Source organism: Staurois parvus, unplaced genomic scaffold (genome assembly GCF_062004578.1).
Source record: "Staurois parvus isolate SC_StPar_1 unplaced genomic scaffold, SC_StPar_1.0 ptg000050l, whole genome shotgun sequence".
NCBI lineage: Eukaryota > Metazoa > Chordata > Amphibia > Anura > Ranidae > Staurois > Staurois parvus.
The window spans coordinates 3576121-3588495 of NW_028317846.1; the positions used below are offsets into that span (position 1 = coordinate 3576121).

At 40.3% G+C, this 12375-nt stretch overlaps 1 protein-coding gene across 8 annotated transcripts in view; it reads left to right on the plus strand.

Annotated features, from left to right (window-relative positions):
* Window positions 1-12375, plus strand: part of PARP4 (poly(ADP-ribose) polymerase family member 4) — a 346684-nt gene that overhangs the window by 44480 nt on the left and 289829 nt on the right. For all 8 annotated transcript variants that reach the window (XR_016309539.1, XM_089666213.1, XM_089666217.1 and 5 more), the window contains exons 12-13: window positions 2797-2895; window positions 9140-9323. Coding sequence is in view for 7 of the 8 variants with exons in the window: in XM_089666213.1 (XP_089522339.1) it covers window positions 2797-2895; window positions 9140-9323 (283 nt within the window). In the remaining variant the exon portion in view is untranslated. The remainder of the gene's footprint in view (window positions 1-2796; window positions 2896-9139; window positions 9324-12375) is intronic.

Here is a 12375-nt window from a genome sequence, read left to right on the forward strand (position 1 = left end):
GGGTATTAGAAATGTACATAATGTATTTTAATAGTATCTGTGTGTATTTAGTATGATTTATAAGTTGCTAATATTGATACATATATAGATTAGTGATTATACATTGATATGTTGTAAAGATACGTTCTTAAGTTATATTATCATTTAAATATGATAGTTGAGGTTACATCATCAGCATATGTACCTGTCCATCAAATCTCCATATATAGCATCCCCTCCCTTCTATGAAATTGCTCTGCTAAGCAGTACTGATTCCCATACAAGTTCTCAAGATCCCAAGCTATGACTTGTATTGTCTTCATAAAAGACCATAAGGGAGTCTGACAGGGTTGCTAACACTAACATTCATACACAATAACACACACACGTCTGAGAACAATCTGAAAAGCTGGAACAGGTGCATGCTGTAAGACAAGAATAGTCACTTCCGTCTACTTACGGCTTCTTCCCAAAGTCTCGAGAAAGACAAGGAGAACATGGAAGGTGCACATGGTCAGACAGCCATGACAATAATGGTGACTAATCTTTAAACTTCTGCTTGATATTTCTGGTTTTATCTACATGGAACTGTTCATGATATGCTTTACATTGTTATTTTAAGCCATTGTGTGATAGAATAAAATCACACTTTATTTTTTATTTCAACGGCTTTTTCATTCATAATCGCCTCGACACTAAAGAAGTATTATATGTGTCTAAAATCCAACAGTCTCCGCTTGGGATGGAGGAGCAATGGACACACCTTTGGAAAGAAGCACTGTTAGTCTGAGGAAAGGGCAGTGTTATATGTACTAGCAGATTTAGATGGACTTGACCAACAAATTAAAGCTGATCGCCAGATAAAACTTTTTAAAGTGTTACTAAACCCAGGAGCTGGCATTCACTATATCTAGTCTCCCACAGTACATAAAATATGGGAATGCAATTAATTTAGTAAATATAAACTGCAAAATACCTTTTCTCATTTTCTCATCAGCAGTTAGAGCAGTCTTGTGACTTCTATAAGTGTCCAGCAGAGCACTGGTTAAAGCTTGTAGGAGGAGCTTTCATTCTCCCCTGATTGTCCTATGAAGCTGCAGGACCCCTGACCCTCTGGACAATGCTGATTGGTCATGTACTGACCACATGCACTCTTATAAGAAAGAAAAACCCTCTGTAGCCATACACACCAAACTGAGCATGTGCATCTTACCCCCAAGGGTCTGTTCTATCAGCAGATGGATTGGGTACAGTAAAAGAATGGGGGGATAAGAGAAGATAGAATCAAACATCCTTTTTACACAATGCAGAGGCTTAACCCCTCAGGTTCCACAGTGAGTATAGCAAGCATGCTTTACTGTATATACAAACTGATTTTACTGTTGTGGGTTTAGTAACACAATAAGCAATTACAATAAGCTGTTTTTCCTTTTAGAGATAAAGGTTTTACATAAATTAATAAAAGTTGATCATTGTATGCACCCCTGTCAGTGGTACATGGTTTCCCTTAACCCTCTAATTGCCACCATTCCTGGGCAGCTTGTAAGTTGAAAATAACAGACTTGCTGGCCAGATCACCAGGTGGAAATAAAGAAAAGAAAGCCTAGTACAAGAAAATGTATCACACCATGCAATATAATATTTTTTTCCTGGGTTTAGTGCCACTTTAACTGCTATCTGGGGCTCCCCTCACTTGCTGACACAATGGCAATGGTTTCACCAGTCAAGAACACAAAGAACAAGTCCCTGTTGCAAGATTTCCTCTATATTACTTTCTGGTGAAGCCATTGCCAGCAAGGGAGGAAGTGAAGTGAAATCCCTCTGACGGTTTCTGACTAGTGGTGTTCAGCTAAACACCAACTCTGGACAGAGAAACACTCTGTGCTGTGGCTGCATACAAACTATAACGTTTCCTGGGGCCAGTTTGTGTGCAGCCAAACCTGTGCAGAAAAATTTACTTTGTGTCCAGGGTTGGTATTCACTTGTAACCATTCGGATGAGCAGTTACATGCAGACAGCAGTGGCATCTACCATTGATTGGCACAAAAAAATCTGGCAGCCACCACTGACATCTGCGGCAGGTTGCACACAGTGTGTGAAAACAGCTTTTACAACCACTGGCAAGAATCTACTGACACTATGCCGTCAGCTACTCCTGACCACACATATTCGGCTGTCTGAATGAAGCCTAACAGAACCAGAGCAGTAAACAACAGACAGGGATTCTAATCCTTTTCCATTCTACACCTACACTATAAATGTATACCTCTACTTTATTACCGAAAAAAAAAATTATGTTTCACTCTGAACAGTGCTGCTACATTAATCCAGCTTTCCTGGCCATAGGAGAATTTAAAAGAACACTGTCATTGGAGAAATATGTAGGCTGCCATTGCTGCCCTCACAAAAATGTTATGTGCTTGCTGTCCCTGGCTTCAGTACTTGCTAAGTCACTGACCCTGAGCAAGAAAGCAGATCACATGTGACGTCACTTGGAGGATACTTATTTTGGGTCAGTAAATCAGAAAACATTGAAGCCAGAGGTAGTCAGACAATTAGCATTTTCAAGAAATCAGAAACAGTAACATGTGTTCTTTCATGACAGTATCCTTCACTCATGCCTGAAGGATCTATGCACTTCAAATGTGTGCTATAAGAATCCATGGGCTTTGAATGTTTTGCCATCGCTTCACTTGTCCCTAGATTTACTTAATTCCTGTACTTTTCCTTCCTTTTATGTGAGGTCTAGACTCTGCCAGATTATTACTGTGAGTACTCCATCTTAATATGTTTAATCCTCTTGTGTTTTCTTTACAGTGGATTGCTTTTGCCCAAAATAATTGTTGATGAATTTGGTTTGGGCCGGACTGACATTGGAAACCTTGGCAGTGGCATTTATTTCAGCGACTCAATAAGGTGTGAAGAATCATTTTACTCATTGGGATGCATCTTCCAGACTTAAAGTAGAACTATAGGCAAAACTTTTTTTTTTCATTTTGGATAGAGTAAGGGAGGGTTATAACCCCTGTCAGTTTATTGTTTGCCATCTGTGTCCCATTGGGGAGATTTACCTTCACTTCCTGTCCCATAGCCAAAACATGAAGGGAGAAAATCCCTGCAAATTAAGGGAATTCCTTGGGGACCCCCAGGTCAGCAGAACTAATGTCCCTATTGAAAAATTTCCTCTCTATTACTTTTCTGGGGACAACCCAAAATTTGCGGTGTCTCATACTTTCACTTTCAATAAAAATGGTAAACACAACAAATAAAGAGAGTGGATTTCCCTAGTGAGGACGCTGACCGCAATAAAAACCCACCAGGTGTTCTTATCCTCCACCCTGTCTAAAACAAAAAACATTTTGCCTTTAGTTATACTTATAAAATCTCTTGATTACAGTTTTCCTCATTAACAAGGAGGGCTCCTGTTCTCTTTTTTTAAATCGGTTGTCCTTTTACCTTAAAGTGAACCTAAACTTAAACATTACCTTAATTTTATTTGTCACAGTATTTCTGGGGATGGATTATGAGTAACAGTGGGCTAAATTTTTACCTGTCCTAAAGAAAATAATGTATGCTTCCTCCGATACTACTCACAACACTTAAAAGGGTTGATTTACTAAAAATGGAGAGTGCAAAATCTGCTGCAGCTGTTCATGTTCTAACTTCAGCTTGTTCAATTTAGCTTTGACAATAAAACCTGAAGCTGATTGGTTTCTAGGTAGAGCAGCGTTAATTTCTGTGACGAAAATATTTATTTTCAGCATAGTTTTTGTCAGCTGCATGTTTTCAGTGACGGAAACTAAACGAAAATTAAATTTGAATTAAGTCAGTTGACAAAAACTATGATGAAAATCAATTCCAATTTTCAGTAGTCAGCTAAAATCTCCAGTACATTTTAGTCAACTAAAATCTAATGGGTTTAGGTAAATTGTAATGCATTAATAAAGCATTTCTCTAGAATTTCCAAACTCATATACTTCTAGAGTAAATATCTAATAACATGTTTTTATTTATGGTATTAAGGTTTGAACATGCACTATAGACACAAGTTTAGTCGTTGTGATATATAACGCCTTTAGAAATCAAGTTTCGTAAACATACAAAAATATTGCTTTTTTACATACAGAAGTGCAACTTTAACCCCTTGGCGCCGACATAACACAAATATGCGGCCTCACAGAACTGGGTTTTTTCTGTGGGGCCGCATATTGGTACATCTGTCTTAGTGCTGGCGTGCTCCCAGCTCACAGAGCAAGGTTGTCACTGAGAGCCCCATTTACCACCAAATGAAAGCCCAATTTGTCCTGAAAAAAATAAGGTATAATTCACCTAGATTCACCTAGATGCCCAAAGTAGTTGTGATGATACAGTCAGGTCCATAAATATTGGGACATCAACACAATTCTAACATTTTTGGCTCTATACACCACCACAATGAATTTGAAATTAAACAAACAAGATGTGCTTTAACTGCAGACTGTCAGCTTTAATTTGAGGGTATTTACATCCAAGTCAGGTGAACGGTGTAGGAATTACAACAGTTTGCATATGTGCCTCCCACTTGTTAAGGGACCAAAAGTAATGGGACAGAATAATAATCATAAATCAAACTTTCACTTTTTAATACTTGGTTGCAAATCCGCTGCAGTTAATTACAGCCTAAAGTCTGGAACGCATAGACATCACTAGACGCTGGGTTTCATCCCTGGTGATGCTCTGCCAGGCCTCTACTGCAGCTGTCTTCAGTTCCTGCTTGTTCTTGGGGCATTTTCCCTTCGGTTTTGTCTTCAGCAAGTGAAATGCATGCTCAATTGGATTCAGGTCAGGTGATTGACTTGGCCATTGCATAACATTCCACTTCTTTCCCTTAAAAAACTCTTTGGTTGCTTTTGCAGTATGCTTTGGGTCATTGTCCATCTGCACTGTGAAGCGGCGTCCAATGAGTTCTGAAGCATTTGGCTGAATATGAGCAGATAATATTGCCCGAAACACTTCAGAATTCATCCTGCTGCTTTTGTCAGCAGTCACATCATCAATAAATACAAGAGAACCAGTTCCATTGGCAGCCATACATGCCCACGCCATGACACTGCCACCACCATGCTTCACTGATGAGGTGGTATGCTTAGGATCATGAGCAGTTCCTTTCCTTCTCCATACTCTTCTCTTCCCATCACTCTGGTACAAGTTGATCTTGGTCTCATCTGTCCATAGGATGTTGTTCCAGAACTGTGAAGGCTTTTTTAGATGTCGTTTGGCAAACTCTAATCTGGCCTTCCTGTTTTTGAGGCTCACCAATGGTTTACATCTTGTGGTGAACCCTCTGTATTCACTCTGGTGAGGTCTTCTCTTGATTATTGACTTTGACAAACATACACCTAACCTCCTGGAGAGTGTTCTTGATCTGGCCAATTGTTGTGAAGGGTGTTTTCTTCACCAGGGAAAGAATTTTTCGGTCATCCACCACAGTTGTTTTCCGTGGTCTTCTGGGTCTTTTGGTGTTGCTGAGCTCACCGATGCGTTCCTTCTTTTTAAGAATGTTCCAAACAGTTGTTTTGGCCATGCCTTATGTTTTTGCTATCTCTCTGATGGGTTTGTTTTGTTTTTTCAGCCTAATGATGGCTTGCTTCACTGATAGTGACAGCTCTTTGGATCTCATCTTGAGAGTTGACAGCAACAGATTCCAAATGCAAATAGCACACTTGAAATGAACTCTGGACCTTAATTGGGATAGTGAGGGAATAACACACACCTGGCCATGGAACAGCTGAGAAGCCAATTGTCCCATTACTTTTGGTCCCTTAACAAGTGGGAGGCACATATGCAAACTGTTGTAATTCCTACACCGTTCACCTGATTTGGATGTAAATACCCTCAAATTAAAGCTGACAGTCTGCAGTTAAAGCACATCTTATTCCTTTCATTTCAAATCCATTGTGGTGGTGTATAGAGCCAAAAATGTTAGAATTGTGTCGATGTCCCAATATTTATGGACCTGACTGTATGTACGGTTTTACTAAAACATGTTAAAGTTGCAAAATTTTACTCAAGATTTGCTTTACCCTTAAGCATGAAGGGGTAAAATATTTAAAAAAAAAAACAACTAAAAACTCTATTGGCTATGATGTCAGACTGCAAGTGGGGATGGGGAAGTAAATGGGAGTGAGGGAGTGCATAGGGCAGGGTGCATTATATTTTGGGGATGGGGAGGTGACCTGCAAGTGGGGGTGGGGAAGTAAATGGGAGTGAGGGAGTGCATCGGGCAGAGTGTTTTATACTTTGGGGATCGGGAGGTGACCTGCAAGTGCAGATGGGGAAGTAAATGGGTGCGAGGGGAAACACTCACCACGTTACTGTCAGGGCAGGAGCCGAGGAACGGACAGGCAGGCCTAACAATGTAACGCACTGGCTGACGACAACCACCACCCACAGACCAAAGTCCCTCAGGGCGCGGAGTCTAAGTCCCAGGCTGCCCTTCACCAGGGCCCCTGATGGTGGGGATGGACTTGACGCAGCCAGGAACCAGGTCGCGGCCCCCGAGACACCTCAGCTGCGGTAATGGCCGCCGCCAATGGCGTGTAGCTGGTGGAAGAAACAAAAGAGTAGTCAGACAAGCCGGGGTCAACAACAACAGGACAAAACAGTACAGGACAGCAGACGAGAATCACAGGTCACAAGCCGGGTTCAGCAACAGAGGGTCAGATCAAAGGAGAATACAAAGAATAGTCAAGTCACAAGCCGAATCAGAATACCAGGAGAGTCACGAGAGTCAGAACAGAGTAATAGTAACACAAAGATACAAGACACAAGTGCAAAGAGCATGTGCGGGCCACAGGCTTATATGTCATCAGCCACGCCCCTCTGGGGTGTGGACCTCAGAGACCTGAAGGCATAAAAAGGACTCCCATCATGCACAGCAGAATCCAAGATGGACGCCAGCACATGGAGTAACATAACCTCAGGGAAAAGGTAGGACCTTGACAGTTACATCCGGACAGACAGGAATCCAACGGGGGAGTTCCTTTTCTGTGGTTTACAGGGCATTCTTCCAGAACTCCCAGGCATCAGTCAGACAGGGGAGACTCCCTCTCTTAGCCAATGCAGTTTGCCATTAGAGTACTGAAGATTTTAGTTGAATAAAATGTAATGGAGATTTTAGTTGATTAAAATACAACTAAAACAACAAAGGTGACTAAAATATGACTAAAACTAAAATGGCATTTTAGTCAAAAGACTATGAATAAAACTAAATCAAAATTTGACGTCAAAATTAACAGTGACGCAGAGCTGCACAAAAGTTTATACTCTCCAGTTTTAGTAAATCAACTCCAAAGCCTAGGCGTTTGGTCATGCTAATCCAAAGAATCTCAAGAAAGTATTCTTTTATTGATTACATATGTATATATACAATCCTTTAGTTAATCGTTCAATGCAACTAAACTGATTAAATACAAAAAAAATTGCAAACCAGAGTCTCTTTATTAGCTCAATTAATGAACTTTAGATTGACACAATTCTGACACAACCATCTCTGCAATGTTGAAATCAGTTGCTTCTGACTGATGGAACAAATATCTACATGTGTCAAAGAACTAATCATAACACAGATTAAAATTTTTTTTTTAAATAATTCCTGTGGATTTATGACTGACTGATCGTATTTTCAATTAATATTTTTGATTGTTTGCAAACTGGAGAACAATACTGCATATGTTGCATTGTTCAATATTGTTTGTGATTTATTGTAAATAGATTCATCAAAAATGTCTACATGTAAGGCTAGCCTTAGATTTTTAGTTATGTGAGCAACACTGGGCAGGAACCTAGATCAGCATTTTTCCAGTCAAAGGTATTTTAACCCTTCCATTACTCTTTATGTATCTGTCCTAGTAACTATCCTAGAAGGACTGTAATCATAGCCATAGTAGTATAGGAGCACTTTGAAGACACTCTGACATCTTGCCGGTGAAGGGCAAAGTGCCAGGATCTCTGCAGAGGGCCCCCCTCTGACCCTCAATATTCACCTTATTAGCTCTGCCATGGAAGTGCCTGGAATTGTGGGGTATTGTTGCTCCAAATGGAAAAGGAAGGAGCAACAGGGGAGCATTGGCACGAAGAGGGGAGGTGGGCCCTTTTCAAAGATACTGTCACTTTGCCTGGCATGGGCAAGGTGACAGCAATTCTTTATTACTGCTAGCCAGAGTGAGAATGTGATCATACATAGGTTGAAATTCAACATGTTTTTGATTTTTTTTCAGGTAAACTAAAACCTAGTATTTGATTTTTTTTAACTGTGTCATTTTTGTAATATATACTATGATTTCCTATATAGTCCTACTACACTTCTACGGAGTTGTATTTTCTCTTTTGTTCTTTGATGGACACAGCTCTTCAGGACACTAGGCAGAAAAAAATACACAGCCCTGCCTATATGCAATCCTAGCTGCTAGTAAACCCCATATCTGTTATTGGCAGCTCAGGTTTTTTTGCCTAGTGCAGCCACTGCTCAGTGCATTCTGACAGCAGAGTCCCGCTGTTAGAATACATTGCTGCACTGGGGGGAAATCCTCCATCCACCTTGTTTGTGTGGATGGAGGAATCAATCCATTTTTTTCATTGAGCCCACTGGCCAGCTTTAGTGACTGAAAGTAATTAGAACAGAAGGCCTCCAAAGCCCAATTTCTTCTAACCAATTACATTTTTTTTATTATTTTTTTTTTTAGTAAACTGTAGTATAGATGCAGTAAAGATGCAGTATAGGTGTGGTACAGGTGCAGTATACGTAATGTCCTGTCTCCAGTGACTGCCAGCAGTACTCTCTCACTAGTCCCTGCGGTGCAGCTGTGAATTCTCACTGTAGAAAGGGAGCCCACTCGGTCTCTCCACAGAATACCTTTAGAGATTCAGCGGTGGGAAGCAGAGGGTAAGAGGATACTCTGGTGTCCCTGTGGCAACAGTGCATATACAGTCGCTGTGGGCTGTGCTGCACTGCCTTGGGTGTCTCCACTGGTCTGGCCTCTCAGCAGTCTGGTCAATATGCAGAAGATGTGCTTTCATCAGTTGCCTTGGCCCCACAAGGAAGAATCTTTCTCCATGTTTCTGTAGTCCAGCACCTGGTTACATGTATACGATTGTCAATTTTGTTTGTTTCTTTATACAGCACAAGTGTCAAATATGCAGATGCATTTAGAACCAGTGGAGCGAGGCTCTTGCTGGTTTGCGATGTGGCTTTAGGTAAAATAAAAGATGTCAATATGAGAGATTACAACATTACTGAGCCACCTGAAGGCTTCCACAGTTTACATGGTGTCCGAAGCGATGTTTTGGAAAATTCTCAGTTTATTGTAAGTTATGTTTTTATTTTTGATCATCAGTGTGTTGTTTGTGCCCAATAACAGAAAAGTATCTTGTTTCAGGTAGTTGACAGTGGTCTCCAATGCTAAACAGGCAACTTCACCTTTAATTTTTCTCCCTTCCCCCCCAATCTCGAGTGTATCCCCCCCAATAACGTACTTATCGCCCTCTCAGATACAGCAATATTTGTTGTGTTGCCCTGCACAGCCTTCGCAAAGTAAATCTCCAACCAGCTCCTCTTTAGGCATAACAGGAAGTGATGGAAAATTTCACCCCTGGGGACACAGACTGCAACAAAACAATTTGGGGGAATTAAATAAAGCTCTACCTACACTTATCTGATGATTATGACCCTTTAAATTGGACTGCACAAAATCAAAAAATACCTGTCATCCATTTTGGTAGCTTTGCCACTATGTGTGGCAAATTCAGGTAGTTTTTATTCGTGCTATTTTTACAAAGTGGCCCTATTACTGCACTAAATTCAAAAAGATTTACCTCCAACTCCTAAATAACGAAACTGGAGGTAATTAACACCAACTGTAAGTTGGCATGTAGAGACAGGCAGAATACTGTGTATCAGGCAGCATGTTTGCCCACACTACCTCTTCACAGAGACCCCCCACACTTCAGTGGAAGTTATTTCATACTTTTAGTATGAAATAATTTGGGTGTTAACAAATCCCCTTATGTGGGTGCTTTGAAATTGTACACTGCTTTTCCTGGTACTCCCCACTAGAGAGGAAGATGTTCCTTCAAAAGGGAGAAGAGAAAGGGCTCTTTCACACGGGCGTTCCTTATGTCAGTTTTTCATCTGTCCATTTACGGATGAAAAACAGACACCCGTGTGTTTCTATGGACTAGCGGTTGTAAACGGATGATCATCTGTTTACATCCAATAATGTCCACATCCGTTGACATCCATTTTTTTGAATGGAAGAAAACCATATTTTTCTGTAAAAAAAAAAAAAAACCCAGAACGGATGAAAAATGGATCTTAATTGACGAAAAACAGATCTAAATGGATGTAAACTGACATACGGTCCGTTTTTGCATTGGTAAGGGATGTAAAAAAGTATGTAAACTGATGAAATATGTATGTAAACTGATGAAGCACTGATGTGAACTGATGAAAAACCTGACGTAAACTGATGAAAAACTGATGTGAACTGATGAAAAACCGATGTAAATTGATCCGTTTTTCTTGGAAAAAACGCAACAGAAATTATGAAAAAAAACGAAACGCCCATGTGAAAGGACCCAAAGAAGGTAGAAGGAAAGTTAGAGATAAGACCAAAGGACCATTTGTTCCTCAATGTAAATGACAATTACATTAGGTGTTTCAAGACAGATAAGAAATCTATGAATCTCAAATCTATTGAAACAGTCTAATTTTGTTGTTTAGGATCGCAGAAAGTCTATTGTCTATCATGATCCAAAATAGCTTTGCTTTAGCCATATCAAATGGAATAATAGCAGTCTTCCAGGATCTCGTAATGGTAATCCATTCTGCTATAAATATGAAGGAAATCAGTTTCCTTCCACGTTTCGAGGTCTTCTGCACAGGAAAACCCAATAAGGCGTGTTGTGGTGATTTTTTGAGATTTGTTTGGGTCAAGGAGTAAATTAAATGATAGAGAAGTATCCAGTAATTCTTTACTTTTGGGCATGTCCACCAAACATGGTTTAGTGCGAAAGTATCTTCTTTAACTCATACAATACATGTAAATACATACAAATAATATGTTAAATCTCCACTCACTCCAAACTGTATTGAGTTATAAAGTTACAGTTCAAGTCCCTTGATTTTTATATCCTTGATTTCTTTTAGTCCAATGCATCAACAATTCCTTTTTAGAATGCTCTATCGAAATGCTTGATTCCACATTCAACCAGTTGTAGCCCTGTTCCAGAGACCATTTTTCTCATGTATTTTCCTTTAACTTGAAGTCCTCTATGTGGATCAGTTACACTGAGATCTGATAATTTGTTTCCCAGGTATGGCCTGCCTAACATGAGCTGGATGACAACTATTCACACAGAGGACGGACTTCCTTGAAATTGGCTTACGATACGCTTGTACATAGATCCTGTTATCTAGACAAAATCCACTAAGAGTTAAATCTTAGCTAAGTCTTAGTAAATACAGTTGCAAGAAAAAGTATGTGAACCCCTTGGGATTACGTGGAGTTTTGCATGAATTGGGCATAAAATGTGCTCTGAACGTCATCTAAGTCACAACAATAGAAGAACACAGTCTACTGAACATAATAATACACAAACATTAGATGTTGCCATGGTTTAATTGCACATAACATGTAAACATTCACAGTGCAGGGAGGAAAAAGTATATGAACCTTTGGACTTAATAACTGGTTGACCCTCCTTTGGCAGCAATAACCTCAACCAAACGTTTCCTGTAGTTGCAGATCAGACCTGCACAATGATCTGGAGTAATTTTGGACCACTCCTCTTCACTAAACTGTTTCAGTGTAGCAATATTCTTGGGATGTCTGGTGTGAATCGCTCTCTTAAGGTCATGCCACAGCATTTCAATTGGGTTGAGGTCAGGACTCTGACTGGGCCACTCCAGAAGTCGTATTCTGTGCTGTTGCAGCCATTGTTTTGTTGAATTACTTGAATGCTTTGGGTCATTGTCCTGTTGCATCACCCATCCTCTGCGGAGCTTCAGTTGGCGGACAGATGGTCGTACGTTTTCCTGCAAAATGTCTTGATAAACTCTGGAATTCATTTTCCCATCAATGACAACTATCCGTCCAGGCCCTGAGGCAGCAAAGCAGCCCCAAGCCATGATGCTCCCTCCGCCATGTTTTACAGTGGGGATGAGGTTTTGATGTTGGTGTGCTGTGCCTTTTTTTCTCCACACATAGTGTTGTGTGTTCTTCCCAAACAACTCAATCTTGGTTTCATCTGTCCACAGTATATTTTGCCAGTAGTGCTGTGGAACATCCAGGTGCTCTTTTGCAAACTTCAAACGTGCTGCAATATTCTTTTTGGACAGCAATGGCTTCTTCCGTGGTG